At 37.6% G+C, this 27,169-nt stretch overlaps 1 protein-coding gene across 1 annotated transcript in view; it reads left to right on the forward strand.

The window, feature by feature from the left end:
• The window catches only part of tmem132d.L (transmembrane protein 132D L homeolog), a 431,717-nt gene that overhangs the window by 396,148 nt on the left and 8,400 nt on the right, over positions 1 to 27,169 (forward strand). The window contains exon 6 of the mRNA XM_041567229.1: positions 25,471 to 25,676. Within this exon, the coding sequence (XP_041423163.1) occupies positions 25,471 to 25,676 (206 nt within the window). The remainder of the gene's footprint in view (positions 1 to 25,470; positions 25,677 to 27,169) is intronic.

Raw genomic sequence — 27,169 nt, forward strand, 5'->3', positions numbered from 1 at the left:
TGGGTTTGGATATACTCCAGTAATCCAGGGAAGACTGCATGAGGCTTGTTCTTCAGAGAAGGACAGTGGATTTTATGTGTTATTTATTAAAGTTCGAATGCTAAAAACTCAAAATAATTTTTATACCCTGAAGATGAAAAATGTCAGAATCGGAAAATCCAGCATCTCAGACCTGTCAAAGTTGTATATAAGTCAATGGGAGAAGTCCTAAAGATATACTGACCTGTGCTGGGTTTCGTGCAATAATCCGAAGATTTTGTGGTTTTCGGGTAAAATCCGAAAAAATATAATTTTTCAGGTGGAAAATCCAAAAATTTATACCGATTCGAAATTTTGTACAATTTACATGATTTTTTTGTTTTTTCCCAACTGGAATTTTTCAGGAAAATGTATTGAAAAATAAAGGGAAATAACCCGTGTGGATTTGGTCAGAGTATTGTATATTTCAGAAAATAATGAGATAAATTCAGATTTTGATAAATAACCCCCTTAGTATATAAGGAGCAACAGGTATGGTAACTGTTATCTAGAGTGCTCGGGACCTGGGGTTTTTCCAGATAATGGATCCTTCTGTAATTTGGATCTTCATACTTTAAGTCTACTTTAAAATCATGTTAATAGGCTTGGAGCGAATTTGACCCGTTTTGTTTCTGCAGAAATTTGCAAGCGAAATCCTGCTGACGCCCATTAAATTTGCGTCGGCGCACAAGTCGACACACAAGTCAATGTGCTTCATTTCTGTGGTGAAACAAGACGAAAAAATTCGCCCGTTCCTACATGTAAACATTTAGGAGCCAATTCACTAACTTCGAGTGAAGGATTCGAAGTTAAAAAACGTCGAATTTCGAAGGTTTTTTTGGGCTACTTCGACCATCGAATGGGCTACTTCGACCTTCGACTACGACTATCGAAGGATTCGAAGTAAAAATCGTTCGACTATTCGACCATTCGATAGTCGAAGTACTGTCTCTTTAAAAAAAACTTCGACCCCCTAGTTCGCCATCTAAAAGCTACCGAAGTCAATGTTAGCCTATGGGGAAAGTCCCCATAGGCTTGGCTAACTTTTTTTGATCGAAGGATAATCCTTCGATCGTTGGATTTAAATCCTTCAAATCGTTCGATTCGAAGGATTTAATCGTTCGATCGAAGAAATTATCCTTCGATCGTTCGATCGAACTATCTGCGCTAAATCCTTCGACTTCGATATTCGAAGTGGAAGGATTGTAGTTCCTAGTCGAATATCGAGGGTTAATTAACCCTCGATATTCGACCCTTAGTGAATCGGCCCCTAGATTAACTCATTATGCTGGGTTTGCATTATATTTTAGTTACAAGGTACCTTAGTATTACAGAAAAAAGGGAAGCATTCTTGAAAATTTGGATTATTTGGATAAAATGGAGTCCATTCCATAATTCTGAGCTTTTCTGTATAACAGATTTCTCGATAACGGATCCCATACCTGTACTTAATAGACAACAGCAGTGTTACATAAAAGTATGTAAAGGGATTAATAACTCAATAGATCAGCGCACGTTAGGATGTATGAATTTCAGCATGGATTAGACCATCTTTGCATTTATGATGGTATTTATGCTGGTATTCACAGTTAACTGATCCTCTTAGGTATTCTTTCAATAGAATAAACTCTTTGTGATCTTTTGTTAAAGTCTACACTTTCAGGAGACTAATATCACCATGTATGGACATGTAATATGAAAGTGGACATTGCCATTTCTAGGTGTGTGTGTCCATGGTGTTGAACAAATGGGAGGTAGTAGGAAGAGGACTCATCTCTGTCTGTTGAAGGAGAGAAGGGTTCTACATAGCAGGTCCGGACTGAGAATTAAAATAGGCCCTGGCATTTCAGGTACACAGAGGCCCAATCAGCCCACATAGATGCCCAAACAGCCCCCGCCAACCCACTAAATACTGACTTTCTATGGGACCTTATAGCAGCCTCTCTGGCATTTGCCAGAACCCACAGATTGCCAGTCCGGGCCTGCTACATAGTATTCTTATCTTTTATTGTGAAAAGGAAAAGCAAATGGTGAACCAATTTTAACCCTTCTTCAGCTGTTCTTTAAAATGGCTAGCACATCCATAACAAAACAACCACTTTAAAAAGAAAAACAAAATAAAAAAGTATTGAGGTTATTACGAGTAGCTTTCATTTTATGATGCATAAGATGCTGCTTATCCATCCTCAAACTGTTTCAGCATCTAATGACATTTTAGATGTGCCACAATGATTTTTCAGTTTTTAATGCATTCAGTCGTGAGTCTGTAGTAAGGCTGTTAGAGAAATTCAAAGCATTATTGGGAACATTACTCTAAAATGTCATTATCTTGCATCAAGTTCCAATTTTTTTTTCTACCAGACATGCACCTGGTGAATCCTAATGGTCAATCAAATAAGTTCATTATACAGCTCCATAATGCCACAGGAAGGTCCAATTGATCTTGCTGTATAATAAAAATGAGGCATCTATTTGTAAATTTATTTATGTAATTACTTTATAACAAGTTCCCATTTTTTTAATATTTTTTTCAATCTGGACAAATGTAAAAAACAATATATTCTAAATCCACGTTGCTTATATGAGTGCTTTGTTTCCTTCAGTTTTAATTGACATTTATTCATAATGATATTACAAACAGGATAGTGGAAATCTGAACACAGTCTAAATTAATGGGGATCCAAATGGGAGCGTGGCATGGGGGGTGGGTAGGCAGGTGGTAGGGCAGGCAGATAGAAGGGGCTCATGGGATCCCCAGATTGGAAGGGGCAGACAGATAGTAGGGGTTCATGGGAAGCAGATTGGAAGGGTTTAATTAGTATGGCAGGTGGTAGGATGGTAGAGTGCACTGGTGAGGAGTAGTGAGGGGCGAATTTCTCCCATTTTGCTTCACCGAAAAATGACAAAAAATTTGCAGAAAATACTAGACAATTTACGACTGCGTCCAATTTTGGACGCGTGTCCGAAAAGTTGCTTGTGTCAATTTTGACGTTGGCATTAAAGTCAATGGGCATCCGAATAGTGTTGACGCGTGGTGATTTTGACACGAGCCACTTTTCGGACGCGGAATCCAAAATGTTTATTTGTCATAGCTTGTGGGGGAAGGCTTGCTGCCATGGTGGGTACCCCCATTCTCAAAGCTGGCTTTAGGCTAGCATTCCAAAGGTTGTATTGTGTTATTTTAGTTGTGTACATGATTGTTAACATCGTTTAACTGTTTATATTTGATATATTTCTTACTTGTTTGTTAATTACCTGTTTCAACCCAACCTGGATGTGTTTATTGTCTCCTGGGTGAAGTATGGTGTCAGGGACAGTGGTATATAAAGGGGTTCAGTGGGCAAGATAGCAAATCACCTATCAGATTGACCTTTACAGACACAGTCATGCCTATTAGCTGTCTGTATATAAACAATTTCACATGTAAATGGTAGTGTAATCGGTTTCATAATTAGACCTTGAGTGTGCTCTTCTGTTCTCATAGGCCAGTGAATTGTAGGTATAAGATGAGTATTTCAAATATTTGCTGTTCTTTTCTCTTTTTTAAGCCAGCATTTTTTATAATTTCATGCCCTTGGTTATCTAACATAAGGCCATGTATTACCTTTTTTACATCTTTAAATATGTGCTTGTATCAAGCTGACTTGAGTGCTACTGTTTGGTAGCCTGTTTAGTGATAGGAGGTCATTTGTTGTTGTTGTTGTTGCTGGAATTGATTTTAAATGTATGGTTCACTTTGTTGCTCTCAGGCCTCTGTACTTGAGATGGCTTCTGACTCTGTAAGCTCATGACATCTCCCAGCTGGAAACTGTCCTTTGGTAAAATGCAATCCTTTGAACGTGCTTGTAAAAGAGCTGTAAAACAACAAACTGAATTGGTAAACGAAATGTATTTATACAACACATGGAGGAAATCATCACTCCACAGGAACACTTCTTTGAGAAAAAGGGATTCTGCTAAAGCTCATCTATTTATTATAAAACTATAAATAATACATGAACCACTCAGAAGTGGCAAGAAAGAAAGCTGGCCTTTGCTGTCTGATAGAATAATTGTACTCCAATTTTTCCATGATGACCCATGAGATCCTGTCTTTTAGTGTTTTGTGTTCTGTCGCCTAAAGTTCCTTCAGCATAACTGATTGATGATAGGTGGTAAATGGCTGGATTTTGCTGATCAGAATTGAAACAATAAATCCTACAACATTGTAAAAACTAGTTCAGGGAAATACATCAATATACATTTAGAGATTTACATCAAATGAACCTAAAACGAATGCAGGCAATCTGCAGTGAATGGCTCAATGGGATTTAACTCTGCAGCAGAAAGAACTCTTGCTAAATGACTGGTTCAGTGTGGCATTGCTTCCCAGTGTTTCAGGCAAATACACTACTTACAGAGTTTTGTATAAAGGTAGGCAAGGTTTGTTTCCATTTACAGTTTCTGGATTTTTTTGTACTCTTTTCCATTAAAAACTGTGCACAATAAACACAGCAGATATGGTTTCTGCAAGCAATATTCTTCTTTTTGCATTATAATTATTACCTCATTACAAGTAAAGGGTTGGACTGAACCAGTGGGACACTGGGAAAAACCCCGGTGTGGCCCGCCAGCCCAGATCCACTATTGCCCTCCGACCTCCCCCCCAGCTCCTGGCTGTGGCCGCGAGCAGGTTTCTCTTTACTTCACATGTGCTGCATGCAAACGTGTATGTGGGGACAGGACGCAATCCAATCCATCTAGTGCCTAGGGAAGACAACGATATAACCTTGTCTCTAAATTAAAGGTCTTACCAGGAGGACAAATTACTTTGGAAACAAGAGAAATGGTGCATTTGCCTTTTTAAACTGGGTGTAAAAAGGGAAGTTATTCTGAATGCCACCCAGAATACCCTTACTCTTTCTACCAGTTCTTCCTCTTCGAACCAGATAAGCTTGTCCTTCACACTATTTAAATTGAATTCAAGGTTGGCAATCAAATATATATCCAACCAAAGATGATTACCATTGCAATCTTTGGTTGTCATTGATATGTCTACAAATGCTTCAGGATGTTCCTGTACCAATACCAAGCAAAACGTATATATTTTGCAATCATAAATGGCATGGGAAGAATGCATATTTATACCTGGGATACTTTAGAATGGATGCCACTTGCTCGTTTCCTTTTCATAATGTTCTTTTGTTGTCAAAATACTTTTCATAATCACACAGTAATTCAGAATATGAATACTACCCCACTGCTGTCACAGATTGTACATCCCGCATCGGCCATTGCCTATCAATAATTCCTACTTTGACATTAGGTAGCATCAGGCAAGAAGCCAGCAGGAGGTTCCCTTTCTTAGTGGAATCCTGCTGCTTCCTCACGCTATGTCTTGTGTCATTTGCAAAGAGTAATCCTATTGCCCATGCCTTCAAGTGGTCTAAGCATATTATAGGAACAATAAGAAAACCTGGTACTGGCAGCAATAACATTTGAAATATTTTCCATTTAGTAATTTTACACTGCAATTATCCAACAATGTTTTCCTAAAGTGCAGAAGATAATGTCTAATCAAAAGCATCAATATCCAGCATCACGTATAGCATGGCCGGCCTTCATCTCTTGTTGTAAACCAATTTATAGATGTTGAAGACTGATGCACAGCCAAATCAGACATGAAATACGGGGTTGCTGTTCAAAGATGTATTCATAGCTTGGAAATCAACCCCCCCCCCCAAAGCTTTTTTCTGGATAAGAGGCATTGGCTAAGACTTTAACTTAATAATTGGTTAAATAGATAGACTGTGCAAAATAAAAAATGTTTCTAATATAGTCAGTTAGCCAAAAATGTAATGTATAAAGGCTGGAGTGTCTGAATGTGTAACATAATAGCCAGAAGACTACTGCATTTCAGCTCTCTAACTCTGAGTTAGTCAGCAACTTTAAGTGGGGCTTTGTGGGACATAACTGTTCAGTGAGTTTGCAGTTGATCCTCAGCATTCAGCTCAGATTCAAAAGAAACCGTTATGGCCCATGTGCCCCTCCAAGAAAACCAAGAGAGATGAAAAGCAGGAAGTAGTGTTCTGTTCTGTTACACATCCAGTCACTCCTGCCTTTATACATTACATTTTTGCCTAACTATATTAGAAACATTTTTTATTTTGTACAGCCTATCTATTTACCCAGTTTTTATTTTTATACTGAGCAATTCCTTTGAGCTAAAACAACTCTAATGTAAACCTTAGGTATTTGAAAACTTGCAAGATCATGTAGAAGTCAATGGGAGCTGACAAAATATCAACTTTTCACACAACATAAAGAGACAAACCAATTAGTATATTTAGTGAACACAAAAAAAGGGTCCCTGGGTCAAGGGACGTACAATCAGAGGTTGATTGTTTCTTAAAACATAACATCAACTCAGTCTAATGCATTTACCTAGCACTTACTAGTGCATTGCTGACCTTGGCTTTAATGGGTAGAAAGTTACTTTCTAATTTAGTTAAAGCTTAGTGAAAATATAATTGTATTATCTCTATGGATTCTCAGTCTTTATACAAGAAGTTGAATCTTCTTATATCCTGCTTAAATTCTACTACATGATAGAAACATATAGATTATTTATGGACTTTTACATTATATATCATTGTAGTTCCTTACTGTAAAAGTTATGTGCCCCTTTCTTATCCTCTGGAAATTCCTTGGCTTTTCCAACCTATCTGTTATTTCTACCTGTGGGAAGAATCCATTAGTACAAGCAGTACTTTCCATTAATGGGGTGTGAAATATTTCTAGTTACTACTGTATGTTTCCTAGGGAAAAAAAGCAAAGCAACACCAAAAAGCTTTGCCAAAAGTCTCTAGAGGAGACCAGTTGCAGGATGTTAAATAAATGTTGTTTCCTATTGTTATTGTTCATTAGTGTTAATCGGATGGCAATTTACAGAGAGTACAAATGCAGTGTCAGTAATAATTATACTCAGCCAGATTTGCTGTAATCATCTCCTGTGTTGTTGTGTGAGCAAGCAAAGGTTTTAGGCCTTTAATCTGTTTGTGCTAAAGGGATATTGTCATGGGAAAAAAATTCAGAATGCATCAGTTAATAGTGCTTCTCCAGCAGAATTCTGCACTGAAATTCGTTTCTGAAAAGTGCAAACAGATTTTTTATATTTAATTTTGAAATCTGATATGGGGCTAGGCATATTGTCAGTTTCCCAGTTGCCCCCAGTCATGGAATGTATGCTCTGATCAAGGTCAGTCACTCTTTAGTGCTGTACTGCAATTTAGAGTGATATCACCCCTCCATTTCCCTCCCCAGCAGCCCATCAGCAGAACAATGGGAAGGTAACCAGATAGCAGCTCCCTAACACAAGATAACAGCTGCCTGGTAAATATAAGAACAGCACTCAATAGTAAAATCCAGGTCCCACTGTGACACAATCAGTTACATTGAGTAGGAGTAACAACAGCCTGCCAGAAAGCAGTACCATCCTTAATTGCTGGCTCTTTCTGAAAGCACATGAGCAGGCAAAATGACCTGAGCTGGCTGCCTACACACCAATATTACAACTAAAAAAATACACTTGCTGGTTCAGGAATGCAATTTTATATTGTAGAGTGAATTATTTGCAGTGTACACAGTGTAATTTAGAAATAAAAACTACATCATAAAAATCATGACAGACTCCCTTAAGGTGTGTCCATGTCAGTTCATACACCATAAGAACTCCACATTTCACATATTGAAGTTTTTTTAAAGCTGAGCTTGCCTGTACAGTGCTTGTAACCAGGGTCAGACAGGGTGGGCCCCCGACTCTTGTGGGCCCAGATCCGCACCCTGTGGTTCCTCTTCCTGCTTGAAGAAAGGCACAAGGCTTGCAGAACAGAGTGCGCGGTTACGCTTGTATGAGCGTGAGCGCACACTACAGCCCCGATGGGCCCCGGGCCCCCAGTCTGACCCTGTTGATAACCATGTTTTGCATGTGTGGCTGCAGCACTTGTTAATGGGGTCCACGTATAATTTTGAGTAGCTTGCCTTGTCCTTGGTGAAAATGCACAGTATAGAAAGGTTTTTATAATAAGATAACCAGTTGGCTTGGCCATATATATGTTAAACCATATTGTTCTCTTATAACCACACATATGTCAATCTAATAATGCTCAACCTTTAGGGTAAGGCCAGACAACGAGATTCGGGGAGATTTTGTCGCCTGGCAACTTATCGCCACGTCTTTTGCGCGACTATCTCCCCGAACTGCCTCAGCGTCTTTTCCCCATAGGCTGCAGCGCAAAATCGCCTGCGCTAATGCACACGCGGCAATGCGTTTTCAATAGTCGCCCAACTTCGGGCGACTATTGAAAACGGATCGCCACGTGTGCATTAGCGCAGGCGATTTTGCGCTGTAGCCTATGGGGAAAAGACGCTGAGGCAGTTCGGGGAGATAGTCGCGCAAAAGACGTGGCGATAAGTCGATAGGCGACAAAATCTCCCCGAATCTCCTGTCTGGCATTACCCTTACACAAACAGACATCAGTGTGAAATCCTGTAGATTTAGCACATATTTATTTTAATTGTCTTGCCTGCAGCCAGTTTTTTTTTCCTGTTTGCATACAGTCAGCTCACTGGAGAGATTACCTTTAAGCATTAATTTGCTGTTGTAACCTTGCACTATAATTTAAATGATACACCTGATGATGCATATACAGTTAGTCTTCAGTATACAGCATAATAAATCATAATCGGACAGCTTGTTATGACCTTGCTCCCAACTGCAGAACATACTTCAGTGCCCTGCTGCTGACAGGGAATCTGTAGATTTCCAGCCACTTTTATGCCTCACTAATGCTGGCCTTGGGAGCACAGAGAGAGAGAGATAGATGCTACACTCACTTAGTTTTGTCTAAAGGGCTCAAAAGTATTTTGCTAGAACCTATTGACAAATAGTATATTCTATTATTCATTCCAAGGCTATTGAGAGGTGAAGAGGCCAGTGATGCCTATAAGCACAATACATGTAGCTGCACTGCATAATGCAGAGAGAAGGTCCAGCTTGGCCAGAAAGGTGCACCTTGATGCCCCAGGCTATGCTAATTATAGCAGTTATAATTTTATATAATGACACAGTAAGGGGTCTTGGCTGTAACCTGTATTGTTCTTTCAGATGCTTTACAGCAACTCTTTCTATGACAGATAAAAAAACTTCAACATGTCCTTGATGTACTGACACATTTATTAATCCATGTTGAAAACAAACATGGATTAAGGGGGCTGTTTATTTAAACTCTAATTAATCCATTTTATTTATTTTTTTTAAATAAAGTTGACCAAACTTCCATCCACAAATTTAACTCATTATCAATAATCATTATCAAGTGCGCTCTGAAAACACGACTGTAACAAAACCTACCTGTCCTGGTGGTCTAGTAGGGCGGCAGGAATGCCCGCCGCACCGCCATCGGCGGGGACGCCCGCCACGTGGTCCCCTTCCTGCGCCATCTTGCCTTCCTTAGGGCGCGTGTGGCGTGCCTGCGTGTTGTTTATAGGCGCAAATACGCTGGCGTGTTTGCGCCATCGCGTTTTGGTGCGAATGTGCACGTTTTTGGCACGAATTCTGGCCCATTCTGACTGCAGACAGATGCCCGTGATAGACCTTGGTTTCTAGTGGTTTCCTGAGCCTTGTGCATCTGATCCTGTATCTGTTTGTCCTGATTATCCAGTTTTGACTCCTGCCTGTTCCCTGACTATTCTGCATTCTGTATCCTGACCCTTGCCTGCCTACGACAACTCTTCCAGCTTAATTGATTGAACCCTTGATTGACAACCCGGTTTTGACCCTTGCCTGCCTGACGATTCTGATATCCGCCTGCCTCGACCCAGCCTGTCTGACCATCCTTCTGCCTAATCCTTTTGTACCGTGACCTTCGGCCCAAAAGACTCTGCTAACAGCCGTGCCCCTTTGCCAGCCAGAACATCTTGCCTTGTACCCCTCGTTAAGTCCAGGTGGCACCCAAGTAAGCTGAGGGCTCCTCCCGAAGCCCAAAGGTGGTCACACTACTGGTGAAGCCGAGCCGAGACCAGGGTGCTTGGCACTTGTTCTGGTATTGAGTGCCGGCCGTGACAACGACTTTATTGAATTGTCACCAAAAACTCGCATTTATCAGATTATTGGATGAAAACCCTGACTATATCAGAGTATCCAGCGTGGATCACAATGTCAAGACAAGAAACAACTTCAGAGACATCTGCCATTGACTTGCATGACCGTATGACCTCTACAAGTTTGAGATTTTCCAATTCCGATTTTTAGCAACTTTGGGGAATAGTAAATCTGTAAAAGTTTGGGGTTTTTTTTGTTGCACCAAATCAGACTCAGGGTTCTTTACTAGTGATGGACGAATTTCTCCCGTTTTGCGAAAAATTAGTGAAACTTGAAAATTGACGCCTGCGTCCATAAGTCGCTTGCGTAAATTTTGATGCTAACGTTAAAGTCAATGGGCGTCCGAATAGTGTTGACGCACTGTGATTTTGTACGCGAGCGACTTTTCGGACGTGCGTGCAAAATTTTTTTACGTCAGTGGATTTTCACCAGCGAATTTTCGCGGGAGATTCTTTTTATTCGCCAGCAGTAAAACGTTGAAATTCTAGGCCTAAATCATCATATATTTGTAACCATTTTCTGCAGATTGAATTGAGCCCAAAGAGTCATTAAAGTCATGAAGACTCATTGATTATGCAGGGAGAATTGGAATTGCTTTTGTTTTTCACTTCAGACTGAAAGATCCCCTATCCAGAAAACCCCAAGTCCTGAGCATTCTGAATACTACATGATTGCCATATTTAATATGTTGCCTAAACAAAGCCCCAGCCAATGCATTAAGAATACACATAAATTAAGAATATTTAGTTTATTGCTTCTGTTAGAACAGCAATGAAACCAGAGCAGGCTTATTATTTTATATTTGCTTGCATTGTTAGACTGATCTCTGGTGGAGAATTCTAGCTGAAGCTTTTATCTTAATTTTCTAGATGACCAGCAGCAATGTTTCTTTAATCAGTTTGGTGAAGTGTTTAGCCGTGTTATAATAATGGATTAAGTAAATGCCATTGAAGCAAACAGAAAAATGCGTTCTGCTGGCAGTGTACTGTGCCCGGTGCATTAAAATGATAGCCTGTTTTAATTGCAGAATTAAAATGTTTGTACTACTTGCATGCGGCCAAATATGTAAATGCCTGGAACAGTGCAGAAGGCCTGTTTACTGGTTTAATCACAGGTAATAACACTTGTCAGAGACAGCTGAGGTCAGAATCGAAAGAGGAAGGATAGAAGTTACATGGCCATATAAATACTGGTGGAATAAATATGGCAGTTATATGAAACAAAGAGTAAAATATTAAAGAAGGCGTGACAACATAGAGTACCTGTAACCTGGGAGAAACTGATAGAGAATTTAGGGGCTAAAATGTGGGTCTTTTCTGCACTCTCAAGCTCCCAGCAGATAAAATAAAATTGCCATGAGTTGTAAAGCTATTCACTAGTAGGTGCAAGGCAACCCTGTCCATATGGTGAACAGTAAGTGCAGGGCTCCTTTGTAGTCTGTGCTGCTGGCACCCCTTATCTTCCACAACTGATGATGTACAAGTTAAGGGACAGGTATAGGGTGGGAAACAGGAAGCCTACAGTATGTTCTTTTCTCCACCTGCCTCTCATGAATACAGGGCTGCCAAATACAGGAAGCAGTATATTAATGGCCTGCGGCCACATCTGCTGATGACAAGGCACAGTGCATAGAGTGCATAGTGTGAAAAACATGGTGGTCATGCCCCAAATTCACTCTGTTCATACCAATTTATGCCCAGACACACCTGTACCCCTTTTCCAGTTAGCTGCCCTCTTTACGGTGTCTGTGGTTCAGAACCATCCCATGAAAACTGAAACCATTGAGCGGTATGCAACAAAACTCCAAACAAACTCCAATGGCTTTAAATGTGCACTGCATTTTAAAATATAATTTTTTTTCTGTGTGTGCTATTGCAAGTTGTTTTTTTTTTTTAAATCTCTTTTATTTGTGCATTTTCCATAATAACAGGAATGGTTACACACATATTACACACTTAGGGGCAGATTTATCAAGGGTCGAATTGAAAATTCAAATTTTTAAATTCGAGTTTTGAGTTTCGACTAGGGAATAGTCGAATTAAAAAAAAAATCAAATCAAATTCATGTACTGTCCCTTTAAAGAATTCAAATTTGACTATTCGCCATCTAACACCTGCCGAATTGGTGTTTTAGCCTATGGGGGACCTCCTACAATAAATTTGGAGTCATTTGGTGGACTTTTGAAAAATAATTTTTAAAAAATATATTTTTGTGTGAAAAACCTCAAATTGAATTTGATCGAATTTAATTCGAATTTGCAGCTCAATCCTATTCACCCATTTTTAAAAAAAAAATATTTTTTTTAATACGTTTCAATTGGTTGTTTTTTTCAAATTTCGAATTTATGGGAGTTGATGGGAGTTTTTGGAAACTCCCATAAACTCGAAATTCGACCCTTGATAATTCTGTCCCTTATATTATAGTAGCATCATGTTCTGAGAACACAGCTGAGTTTACACCATCATTAGCAGTTTGGGTATAGGGGATGTTAGTACGGTGAATTAAAAGAAAAAAACAAAAATACAAACAAAAAAAAGAAAAATACCGGTACGTTTTCCTGATACTCTTGACATTTCAATATTTATGATTTGGATTTGCAGTTGGTGTTCCATGGGGACCATCTTTCTGTATGTTTATCCATCTGGTCAGTTAATAAAGCAGTTAAATACAATAGGTTCTGCATTGTGTTTATTCTCTCTCCTATCCCATGAACCTTAATGGATTTTTGTTACAATTGTTTTGCCAAATTAATTCTGGCCACTGCTAAAATTTGGGGCAACAGCTTGTTTTGTGACTATTTTAAATCTTTAGTGGGAAGAGCTAATAAGGCTAGACAGATATCTTTCTGTATGGGTTTGTCAAATATACCATGTCTAAGTATAAAAATATCTTCATAAAAAGGAGTTGTAACTGGGCATGTCCACCAAGTATGTAAAAGAATTCCACACATATCAGGAGTGATATACCTCTTGTCATTACTTTATAAGCTGATTCTTTAATAGCTGTGTTAGGAGAAAATCCTATATATAGTATCCCATATTCATGCCACTCGTTTTGTGGAATCATTTGCAAAGTGTATTTTAAACAACTTCTTAAAAATGGGATATAATGGCCGTAGCGCTTGTCCGTGCCATTATTGCTGCACCTTAGCAGGAACTCTGAAACTTGCACCCTCCACTCTGGGCTTGGCACATTCTGTGTTAACCAGCAGTTCTTATTGGCTTTATGGCATAATGTAAGTGTGCCCATGTCTACATATTCACTTCTTGGCCTCAAAGCTCATCCTATGAACTCCCTCATTCTAATAAGTTGTATTCCCTAATGTTGTCTTTCTTCCCTGATTTTGCACATAACAACTTTCTTTTTGCTGCATGAAGCTTCTGATGTTGGTACAAGTTTATAGAAAGGATAAGGCAATATTGATAAGACAGCCACCTGTTCTCAGAGCTGGAAACCAGACTGATAATTAGAAAGAAATCATGCTGCCAATGTACTGTCTCCATTTTTTTTCCCAAAGGAATATCTAATGCTGTCAGTATAATACAGTTGTTTCGTTAGAAAAGGGAGAAATTCTATCATATAAATGTGTAATTATTTACAGGAATCCCACCTAATTGAATACTGGTAATCTCAACTTTTGTCCTTTACTATAAAGCTGATAAATGTAAATAAAAGAGACAAAAACTGATAACAATAAGATCATCTTAGACTTAACTACTCAAAAGCTTCAGAGCTTAATTAATCCTTAGGAGACAATATTGCATGTCCTAAATTCTTTACTGCAAAGAATTTGCTCTAAACTTATCTTTTGGAAGATGTATTATGTCTGCTATCCAGGTCAAGGCTACTGTATTACCCCTGAGCCTGTTCATTATTGTAAGATAGGGTGCTGATGAAAAAAGAAAGACATAGGTATGCAGGTGCTGAAAAATAATATGTAGCCCATGCAGTGCCAGTAGTTGCATTGGAACTGAGATGCATCAGTTTGTTTTACTTGTATATGTCATATGTATGGGTGGCATTGCAGTGGCACGGTACCATGTACAGCACTCTACAGATGGCGCTCGAATTTTAATGGCAGTCAGTTTGGTGCAGATCAGAACTGTAATATAAAGTTAAAGGGGCAACATTCAACTTTGCTCAATATAAGTTTAATCTTAAGCCTAACGATTGTTTTAATGAAACACTGCACATGCAGCAGGCCTTTCTGGAAGATAAGCGTGTACTGCAATTTGCTTGCAAATAAATTATTAGGCCACTTGTGTGGGTTAATTAGCCATATCAGAGCAGGGACCCGATATCATCTTAATCAATGTCTGGATAATGACTGTGGATATGTATTGCAGAGAAAAAGCGGCTGATAATGAGGATACATTTTATGAGACTGTCAGAGTTCCCAAGAAAAAAGTTAAAAAGCTGAATGTAATGGAAAATGTAACATCATTTTAAAGGCCAGTAACAGCAGGATATAAAAGTGCCTGAAAGCCTTTACATGTGTTTTAGGGCATTATTCTATTCTCATTCTCCTGGATTTATTATCTTATTTTGATACTGTTGGCCATTCTATTGCAAATTCTGTATTCTTTTGGTATCCATAATCAATCTAACTGCTCCATCTATGGGGCAAATTTACTTACCCCCGAAATTGCGACCGCTTCGCTGACATTGCAACACTTCGCCAGGGTGGATTTGCCAGGACAACGCAAATTCATGAAAATCCAAAGTTGCATCCAGGGTTCCGAACGCTTGCGAAGTTGCACTAGCGATGCCTAATTAGCATACGGCGTGAAGTTACAATGGACGTATATGTTACAATAACTACATTACACTAGGCCAGGGAACGTTAATAAAATAAAATAGAGGTGTTATATTGCCCTACACATGTGCCCACTGTATAGTTTAGGTGCCATATGTTAGGAAATGTAGGGGGGAAGGAGGGGACCCAAAAAATTTTTACAACTGTTTAGCCTATCACCCTGTAAAAAGTAAAACAACAGCGTTTTTTGGGACTTTTTTTTTTTTGAGGAACTCCTATCTACTCTATTGCACTTCGCCTGGTCTGAGGTGGCGAAGGCAAGTCTGGCGCAATAGGTAACGTTCAGTAAAATCCGCATCTTAGTGAATTTGCATAGTTACGTCCATTCGCCAGAGCGAAAATTAGTCTATCTCTGAAATGTTCCGAAATGACATCATGCTGGTGAATTTTTGCCAGTGTTAGTCACTTCGCCCTTTAGTAAATTTGCCCCTATGTGTGTTTGCTAACAAATCCACTAACATTAAAACCCAAAGTGTGACTTGTCTCCTATCCATATAAAATTGACTGTAGGTAAAACAGAGCTCAATGACTCCTGACCCAAACCTGCCTTTCTTTTCCTATTGCCATTACTACTGATGGTTTGACCATTAACTCTATGGATTTGGCACATTGATCTGGCATTGGCTGGGGCTTTGTTTAGGCAACAAATTAAAGGTCATGTAAAGGCAAAAAGAAATAAAATCCAATTTTTACATTCTTTAATGAAAAAGAAACCTATCTCCAATATACTTTAATTAAAAAAATGTGTACTGTTTTTTTATAAGAAACCTGACTGTATGCAGTGATATTCTCCCTTCATTTATTGCTATGGATAGGAATTGTCAGATGGTCCCTAACTGCTCTGCAGGGAAACAATCATACTCATGAACAGCAGGGGGAGCCACTGCCTTACTTCCCAGCCATGCAGAACTCAAGCAGCTTTGTTAGTTTCCCTGTAGAGCAGTCGGCGACTATGTAAAAATTTGTATTGGATTTTATTTTTGCCTTTACATCCCCTTTACTGTCTCCAACTCCAGCTGCAGATGGAGCCAGATTTAAACAGATAAACTGGGATTCTATTTGGAGGATTATTTTGCTGCAGCCACTGGCTTTGCAGAGTTGGAGAAAGTTTGTATTAAAAATACAAAAATGATAAAATCCACATTAGATTACATGACAACACAGGACCTAATGCAGTCTGTATATTCTGATTATTAATCAGTCTTGCTGTATCAGCTTCTGGCAGATATTATTTGACTTGTGCTGTTTTGATAATTTATGATGATCCCTAAGCAACAGCCCAGACCACCCTGAGCATGTGCACAGTCTTGCTCTTGCAAAGATGTTTAACAAAGTTACAAGATGACAGCCCCCTGTGGCCAACGTTGAAAGCATAAATCATTTGTTTGATTAGGCTTGTGGTGCAGTAAGTTCTTTTTTTCTGTTTAGTATACAAAATACAGCATTTCTAGACTTATTCTGTTTTAGACTTTACTTCCCCTTTAAATATGGCACTCGTGTAATACTGTTTTATTATTATAACAAGTAAAAAGAAAACATTTTGAATTATTTAATTACAACGGAGTCTATGGGAAATGCCCTTCCCATAATTTGTAACGTTTTTTTTGGACAATGGATCCTACACCTGTACCACTATTTAAACGAAAAGATTTTTCCATGTTTAAGATGGAAATAATTTTTTTTTCAGCTTTCCCAAACAGTACATCACAATCAGTGTTGGACTGGCCCACCGGGATACCAGGAAAACTCCCGGTGGGCCCAGGTGGCAGTGGGCCCTCATGCTGCTAAACATTGGCCTATTTCATGGCTATTCCCTATTTCTATGAGAACAAAGAGGCTAAATCGATGGAATAATAGATTATAGTGTGTAAGGAAAAGAGACTAGGAGAATAGAGGTTGAGTGAGGAGAGGAAGAATATTAGTACTGAGAGTGGGCCCCTGGTCTAAGGTTTTATGGTGGGCCCCTGATCTACAATTTTTGGGGGGCCCCTGGTGTCCCAGTCCGACACTGATCACAATTGCTGGTTTTATTCCACCCATTTATGAATGAATTCCACACCAGCAGCAGAGGGAGTAGGTTATTGAAATTAATGAATTATGTAGGCGCTAAATTCAGGGTTTGGTGAGTTAGTCATGGAAGTCAATGCAGTCATTTCCTACTTAGATCCTGCAGCTTTCCTAACTGACAGCCATCCATGTCATGCCTTCCTCTTTATTTCTCCTCAACAGACATCTGTGCCCCTAATTCTTGGTCATGGTTTTCCTTGTGTCTCCATACTCCTGTGACTATTACTAAAAATGAGCTGATTGGAGAAATTCATGGCTAGTGAATACATGTTGTCTCAGCAAGATAAAACATACATTTTGCCTGCTCTACAATAAATATGGGATTAAATTCAGCCTCTGTGATTTTTTTTTCTGCAAACAATTCTGTTCTTGGTATCGCAACCTATTACAAACACATTATTTATTGGAAACAAATTTGCCCGAAAGGACTTGCACCAAGTAACATAACAAAGATTTATATTCATAACACAAGTTGCTGATAGAAACATACTGTTTATTGTCACTGTTCCAGCCATAGGAATATTAAATAGCAATCTAATGTGCTGACTTGTTTAAGAAAAATGTACCAAACTATTGGAATTCTAAGAAGGAGAAATATCTACTTATTTTAGATTCATTGGCAGCTATTACTATGCAAGCGCACTCTATTAAGATGATTACTATTATTTTTTCTCCATGGAATGTTTTTATTTGTTTGATTGCATGGGGATATAAGGCTATGCTCTGACCTTGCTGCGGTTAATGTCGTGGTTCACCTTTCGTATGTTATAGAATGGACAATTCTAAGCAACTTTTCAACTGATCTTCAATATTTATTTGTTTTTAAGTTATTTGCCTTCTTCTTCTGACTCTTTCCAGTTTTCAAATGGGGGGAGTCACTGACCACATTTAAAGAACAAATGTTCTATAAGGCTACACATATTGTTATTGCTACTTTTTATTACTCATCTTTCTATTCGGGACCTCTCCTATGCAAAATCCAGTTATTTTGATTTATTCAAATCAATGCATGGTTGCTTGGGTAATTTGGACCCTAGCAACCCAATTGTTGAAGTTGCAAAATAGAATGTAAGCTCAAAGGTGAACACCTTAAAGGGGCAATGAGATCCAAAGCCAGCTAATATATAAAACACAATGCTTGGTCAAGTAGATGCAGCAATGTTTGGGAACATGTACCCTACTCTAACATGTGGCATAACACATATACAAATCTGTTATGTGTAGGCATTCCTCCTCAAGTAGGTGTTAATTATAGGGGGTCCCTTGTGTCCATGCACCCTATACTTTGTACCTTGCATGTCATCAAAGCAGGGCAAATTGGCGCTAGGTGAAAGTGCCAAGGAGCGTGTACAGATGAAAGTACTTTGCTTAGTACTTGTTCTATATCTATATATATCTATATATATATATATATATATATATATATATATATATATATATATATATACTGTATATATATATATATATATATATATATATATATATATATATATATATATATATATATATATATACTGTATATATATATATATATTGAAAGACTTAGGCACACACTTACAGGGACATAGACCTGGGTGCTATTCAGAAAGAATTGTATATCCATAGAAGAAGAATGCTGAAGCATACCAGGATTTTTCAAATTGAAGCTTGTTTATTAGATCGACAAGCTTCAATTTGAAAATCCTTGTCTGCTTCAGTATATATATATTGTAATTACTAAATAGTAAGATGCTAATCTGTGCTGTCTTCTTCAGCCAATAGCTCACAAAATATAAGGGTGAACATCTTTGCTGTTTCCTTTAACCTATTTAATAAAGGAACCAGTGAATCCTAATGCAGCCTATAATAATGTCTTTCAAGGCAGAAATTCATAAGGAGGAATAAAGAATTATGTTTTCTAGAATCTGCTCTTTACAGTGAATGTATCATCTTTAGTTTGAGTTCAGTGAAGCCCTGTTGGAGTATAAAAGGTGCAACTAAAATATCTCTTAAAGAAAATAATGTACTTCAGTCCAATGCACCTTTGTAAAGAAAGGGTTAAGTGATTTTGGCTTGTGCTTGGCAGAAGATCATGTTGCAGTTATTAATCCAAATCATTATTATATGGCTACATCTGTCTGTTGAAAACTAAGCTGCTTTATGGGATGGTTTTTGTGCCTTTACCCTGCTTTGTCTATTATATGTAATCCAGAATGCAGAAACTCAATGCCTTAAATCACTGTAAACCATTAGCTGCAAGAACAGTGTATTGCACAATATGCAGTATGCCACTGAATTGAAGCTTGACAACAAACAAGAAGGGCCATTGCTTCTTTATGTGGGAAGGTACAGCTAAGGAACATATATATGTATAACATGTACTGTATGTATGTATAGCATCTAAAGCAGCAGTTGTAAGTAGTGATAACAAGCTCAGAAAAAGTCTAGTGAGGGTTAAAGGATAACTGAAAGGATTGAATGTCCTGGTTACCCCTGCCACTACTGATTAATTGTAAGTGATTTGTTGGTTCCTATTACTACAAACACTCTAAACCAAGTTCACTGTTCAGCACAGTCACCAAACCCATGAATCAGGATCATAAATCCTCCTAGTGTCCATGATTGGAGAAGGGGGGTGCTTATGGTGGGAGATGCAGCATTCTGTCTCAGGCAGCTGATAAGGATCTAAAGGTTATCTGAGGATTCCACGCTGATGAATCTAAATGTTTGCTGTTAATTTAACAGGCTGTGCATGCCCACTTAAATGTGCCTACCTAAGTGTCCTTTCTCTGCAGCTTGGGAAGGAAGGAAACAGGAATGAAAACAAATTCAGTCTGAGAACAGTAAAAGCTGAATGAAAAGCTTTAGACATTTATAATTCTGCTTCAATAAAATCAAGTCGTGTTCACTTAGTCGCACCTAAAACTTCTCTGCTAGCTGGCTATTTTTCACCTAAATGGAACATTTCGCTTTCAGAAAGAAATGGCCCTGTGCCAGACACCGGAAGTCTCCTCAGTAAAGGCACTTTAATATATCATTTGGAAAGTAATGTATTGACATTGCCAGTGAATTTAACATTCCCCCTGAAATTAATGGCAATTTGTGTTTTTCTAATCAATATATTTCCTTGCATTGTGCAAACAACTGATTCACAGCGCTGGTAATAGCTGCTGCTCTCCATGGTGCTGACTCCAGAGCCATTCACTTCATATGACAGGAGTTTGCTAGTGTTTCCTGTACAAGCAATTGTGTTCCCATACTGAAAGATTTGATCTACTATGGAGTGCTGAAACCAATTCCATTTGCTGCATACATCATATAGAACTGGATTCATTTGTAACTTTGTAAAATCATATTTATATCACAAATCTATAGATTTCACTTGCTTAGGTTGCTAAGGTCAAGGGGCCCTATTTATCCTGCTACGTACAATGATTTATGCTGTAAAAATTGTTTCTTTTTTTTTCTTTTGAACACCAATTTTTTACATCATCGCTCAGGTTAATTGGAAAATTCCAAGCAATTTCCAGTGGTTAAAAAAAGGATTATTGCTGTTTTTTTACACAGTCTATTCAAGGGGCTGCTGGATTTAATGCTGGGATTTTACACTGAAAAATGTAGGCAGTAAATTAATACACTGCTTGTAATATGCTGTTTCTACATGATGATGCCTGCTCATCAGATGGTAATATATGTTGCATTTGGATGAGGTTTTTTTACACAGTTTAATAAATAGGCCCTTAGGTCTGGTCAATGCCTTATTCATAGGTATCAGAACTGTGACAATTGAGAATGATGTTCCTTTGCTTAAAATCACAAATCATTTGCATGGTACTCCAGTGAGCTGATTTACAAATGCGGATGTATAATGAGTGACTGCTTTAAAATAGATGCAGCCTATCGCACATGTTGACTCTATTTTAAGTTATTGTGTCCACAGTCATTCATTGCACTCCCCTATGATTTTACTTAACACCAGTGCCACCTTCTCTCTTGAATTGGGTGCAATTGATTCAGGGGAATTGAGGAACTACCTCCATATGCAGGTAAGTATCTTTATCCCTGTTTGGTTTGAAAAAGTAACTAGTTGGATGACAACCTGCATCAGGCTTTTCTAGGAGATTTGTTTGGGTCTGTTCACGTTGAACAAGAGGGTATACTGCACCTTTACTGAAAGTTATTGATGCGGCTTTCTTAGATGTGGTTGTCCATGTATGTTTTATTTACTGTAGATCAAGACATGACCATAGATCTAATAAATCCCTGTGTGCTACAAGCATTTCGTTTCAGAAGTTCAGTCTTAATTGTTTACAAGCAAAACAGATGGATTCTTATAAGTAACAATATCAGGCCATTTATATTTGGAGCTTATGTACAGTTGTGTGTAACATATTTTGTATATGCATTGTACATTAATTAATTAATACAAAAATGACGTCATTATTTTATGCCATATTTATGCAGTTTTTTTCAAGCTATATCCCGATTTTAAACTTTCTACACATTCATATATGCTCTGAAGAAAGGGTATTGAACTGCTCCTAAATGTCAGCCAGTAAATTGCTTTTTATTTATGATGAATCCTGAGTGTTCTGAAGTTTGGTTCCCTTATTACACATTTGCATAAATGAGTGCAATGAATAAATTCTTTCTGATAATTTTGACTAGTGAAGTGCCTCACTGCATTGTATTTTGCTATAAACTGATCAATATTCAACGGAATCCTAAATGCATGGGACTCCATTAGTAATATAATGGATATTTTCTTTCAGTCGTGCACCGTTAATATTTACAATCACTAATCTGTGGATAATGCGAATTCTTTTTATTTCTTTGCACATTCCTTTCCATTGTGCAATGCGTCATTTTCATTCAACCAGTGGCGTGCTTATAGTCCTTAAAAAGACATTTGCCATGCAGTGCTTAAGCAGCGAAAATATCTTGTAAGTCTGCCAGGGTTGTGAGACACCATTTGAAATATACAATATAAATAAAGCTTGTAGAGAAGAGGATTACTGTCCTACATAACATGCATTAAGATTAGAATGCCAGACATAAAACTCCTCTGAAACACAGGCCGTGAAGAAGAGATGGACTTTTTTTTTTGTAATCAGCTATTGCTCAAGGCTCAGTAAATCCCAGTTTCTCCCAGCAGATGAATGCACATTTTACTATCAGACAATTATTAAGTATCTATCTGTGAGGCTGGCAGCAGATTTACTGAGTGATAAACATTTTCTTCCTGTAAAGATTTTTAATCAGCTCCAGAGCATGGCTGAAATAATGAGAAGGCCGGGCTTGTGTTTGGCCTGATTAATGGTAAAGGGCAAACCCCTGTGCTGGCTGTGATGTGCCGAGCATCCTTATGGCTTCCGCTGAACACCTCACTGAAAACACCTACGTCTGTTTATAAGAGAATAAAATACATAAGCTGCAAATTAAGCCTCCGTTCACGTTTCCCCACAGCAGAATAATCAGGAGAGATGCAAATGTTGGATGTGTCTGTCAGGACTGCGAGACCTTCGTACTAAATTACACAGTGGGAAAAGTGATGAATTTACAGAGAGAGGTTTTTTGTAGTCTCCTCATCAGTGAACAGCAGTACAGACCCCTGTGCTTAATAGCTGGTCTAATTATATATATTTAGTACCACCATCAGCATGTCAGTGCTCATCTTTTGTTGAACAAACCCCCTGGAATGCAACATTCAAAAGACATTGGTGGGCAGAGAGTTGTACAAGTAAAGCAGATTAAATATTAAAATGGTCTAACATGACTTTGGGTACACCATTTATTCAAATGGAAATGAAATGTTGCTCCATGTTCAACTTATTGGATCATTATAGCCTCTTCATTCTGCAGTTTAACAGGTGCAGGTTGACTATTCCTCAGTCGTACCCCTTTTCTCCTTCAATCATGGCGTGGGGAGCAGATCTCTGCTTCTGGACATGGTAGTAACACAAAGTTTACTGACCTTGCTAAAAACTGCATTCTAGACAACATTAGCTGAATTGTGCCTATAAAGAAGAAGGGAGTCGGGATAAATACACCTGGACATTGAAGGGTTATATATGTTGGGAAATATATATGTTTATATAAAAAAATATGCACTGGGACTGAATTTGCTGACACAGATAAATACACTTGGATAGCAGGGGGAGTTGGGATGAAATCATAGGGCAGGAACTTTTAGCCTTGTATGGCACTTGAAATTCATTCAAATAAGACCGCAGCCTAGAAAAACCATTTGGTTTAATAATCACAGCTGGGCTCATTGGCAGCAGTGCACAGTGGTAGTTAAAGAGAAAGGAAAACGGCCTCCCTTTCTAGGTATTTCCTCCTCCTACCTGCTTCAAAAGCCAATTAGCAGAATGACAGCAAAGTCCTTCTGAACTCCATCCAAATTATTCAAAATTCTAACTCAATGCTTCTCACTGATGTCATTTCAAGTATCACAAGAGCCAAGCTGACTCTTTTGTCAGAGTTCTTAACCCAAATACTATATTTGACGTTTCTGTTTGCTTTGGAAGCACTTCATACAAAACCTGAATATTATTAAATGAATTCTATTTAATCAGTTTTCTCGGTGCATGGAATTTAGGATACAATTGGAATGTGTTTAATGTATGCCTAATTTGAATTCAAAAGCAATTTAGGGCATTCCAAAGAAAAGATATAATAGCAATTCTTCATCCAAGTGTCCTATACAAAGCAAGTTACAAACTGAAACATCTTATTGGCTGAAAGCATATCCTAGTGAAAGAGACATCAAAGCCAGGAAGTTTGATTGATGTTACACTTTGACCATGTCCCATATCCCCAGCTCTTTCGAAGCTATAAAACTGGGAGAAACTCCGAAAATACAGGGTAGGTTGTCAGCCCTGCACTAATATACTAATATGCCATGTTTTTACCCAATAAAATATACATTTCCACAATTGACGAATAACTGTAATGTGATAGGAACCCTTTATTGTAAGCCCTTCTGGGACAGGACTGATGTAAATGTGTCACCATTATATAAATAAAGTAAAATAATTATAATAATTACCTTATACAAAATTATTAGTAGTGATGAGCAAAACTGATGATCCGTTTCCTTCACCGAAAAATTAGCAAAACCACCGAAAAATTAGCTAAATGGTAATATTTTGAGTTCTGCCAAATTCACTGGAGTTTATGGCTGTTCTTTCTCACAACAAATGCATTGGAGTCAATAAGCATTTTTACTCAATAAATGAAATGCATTGAAGTTGGGTGTTTTTTTTCTAAAGTTTTTTTTCCAGACCAAATTCATTGAAGTAAATGGGCGAAAAAAACACCATTTTTTTTCCAGCAAATCAAAATGCGTAGTAAAATTGTTACACAGATTTGTGAAAATGTTCACCATTCCTAAAGATATACATTTTGCCTTATATGTGTATCAGGGGAAATAATTTGCTCATCCCTAATTATTAGGTGTTTCTAATAGGCTTTTTAATCAGGATCTCGAACAGAGACACAATTATTCAATTTATGGCAACAGTCTGACTGGGATTTCCTCCTAACATTTATGTTTGTAAAAACAATTATAAAAAAAAAACAAAAATACACAATGATAAAATGCTGATAACCTGATAACAAGCAAGAATTGTTAAAACCAGCAGCTCCACATAATTCATTTATTAAACTCTTTATCTTTATCTGGTAGAGCTTTTTTAAAAAAAAAACTAAATTTTTTTTAGATTTATTAAAGTCCAATGCTGCAAAAAGCCCAAATCTGAAAATCCATTATCTCAGACTTGCCAAGGGTGTGTATAATGTCAACGGCAAGGGTCCCTATCATATTTGAAAGTTTCTGTGGTCTGCACTGGAATTTGCCCACAAATCCAACCATTTCGGGCTTTTTAGAAAAAAAAAATCTTTAAAATTAGAGCTTTGTGGGAAAAAGCCTGAAAAATCTAGAGATTTGGTAAAAATCCCCCAAAAAATAGTATAATTCAGGTTTTTACTCGATTTTATCAGGGTTTTATAGAGTGTATTTTTTTTATTTAAATAATGAGATAAATTCAGATTTTGGTAAATAACCCCCCTAGACGTCAAGCTCTAGAATAGATGGTATAGAGAATGCTTAAACAAAATACACATAGGGACACATTCACTTCAGAAGGCTCCGGCATACTTCGTGCAACTGCGTCAGACATTATTTGCACAAAGGAAAAAATAATTCCAATTGCATATCTTTTTCATTAACAATGTTCATTAAATGAGGCTAAAGAATCTCAAGCAGAATTCCTTGTTGACTGAAATCATGTTTAAAAAAAAAAAAGAATATTCCTTATCTTCTGTGACGATTGAGTTTATTATTTATTTCTATAGCTGTAACTTATTTATTTCACTTGCAGTAAATGTTTCCACTGTACATATTTATGGCCATATGTTACGGTTACTTTCTCTTCCCTTCTTGCAGGTTTCTGATCGATGTGACTATGTCTTTGTGAACGGAAAGGAAATGAAAGGAAAGGTGAATGCTATTGTGCATTTCACTTACCAGCACTTTAAAGCCTCACTGTTGATGACAGTCTGGGTCCCCCGGCTCCCGTTGCAGATAGATCTGTCTGACACTGAATTGAATCAGATCAAAGGTTGGAGGGTTCCAATTATGTCTAATAAAAGGTAGGTAATGTCCCCTGACTTTAACCTCAGAATGCAATCAGATGTATCTAATGATTCAATTTATTTTTTTCATCTATGTAATATTTAAAAAAAAATCATGACTGATAGAATAGAATATATTTGTTTGCAAATATTCGTAATAGACATGATTAGATATAACACTGGATGTGTTTCATTTAACCTTACATGCTAAAGAGATGAACATCAAAAAAAATGTAAGCTAAATGGTTGCATTAGGAGATCTGCAATTTACAATTTTATAAACCTTGCCTAGTAGATTAGCTACAATTACAGCAGATAAATAGGAACATGGACATGAAGGCTATTCTACAGGAGGCTTTTATCCACCAGTCACCAATTACTAAAGATAGGTAAGCTGTCTTGCAAAATTGCTATTATTTCATGGTGGCTTGTCCATTTGCTCATTTTAGGATCAGAGTTTGTATTGGGTGCTTTAAATTGGCACAAGGCTAGAATTAAAGGTCAGTGCAGACTACTGTGCTGTTGTGCAGAATTTATCAACCACATTAGAGTGCATCATAGACTAATAATGTTTGGCCACTGACTATTTCTGGATAACCCCATGCACTCTGTTATCAATTGTAGCTTACCTTATTTCATACACTGCAATAGCACACTATATGGTATATACTGACTATACTTAGGGGCACATTTATTAAGCTCGAGTGAAGGATTCGAAGTAAAAAAACTTAGAATTTCGAAGTTTTTTTTGGGTACTTCGACCATCGAATAGGCTACTGCGACCTTTGGCTACGATTTCGATTCGAACGGTTCGAAGTAAAAATCATTTGACTATTCGACCATTTGATAGTCGAAGTACTGTCTCTTTAAAAAAAACTTTGATTACATACTTACCGAGGTACAATGTTAGCCTATGGGTACCTTCCCCATCACTTTTCTAAGCTTTTTTTGATCGAAGAAAAATCCTTTGATCGATCGATTAAAATCCTTCGAATCGTTCGATTCAAAGGATTTCATTGTTCAATCTAACGATTATTCTTTCGATATTCGAATTTGTAGGATTTTACTTCGAGGGTCGAATTTGAGGGTTTATTAACCCTCGATATTCAACCATTAGTAAATGTGCCTCTTAGTGAAGTTGATTATGTTTTTTATCCTTTAAAATTTCAAGAAAAAATTTAGTAATCATTTAGTTTATTCTTGAAGGCACATACATTATTTAAAGAACACTTAGGGGCTAATTTATCAATGTTTGAATTTGAATTTTTCCATGATTTGATTTCCTTTGCACAAAAACTCACATTCGAGGTATATTTTCAAAAATTGAAATGTTTAGTATTTATCAAGCACAAAAAACTTCCTTGAGAATTCATGTAGACGTCACTGGGAGTTGTCCTAGCCAAATTTAATTTGGGATGTTTGAGTTTTTTTTACATAACTGACAAATTTACTTTTTTTGAGATTACTAACTCACAAATTTTTGTTTTTTTGAGCTGATAAACTCACAAATT

The sequence above is a fragment of the Xenopus laevis genome, chromosome 1L (genome assembly GCF_017654675.1).
Source record: "Xenopus laevis strain J_2021 chromosome 1L, Xenopus_laevis_v10.1, whole genome shotgun sequence".
Classification (NCBI taxonomy): Eukaryota; Metazoa; Chordata; class Amphibia; order Anura; family Pipidae; genus Xenopus; species Xenopus laevis.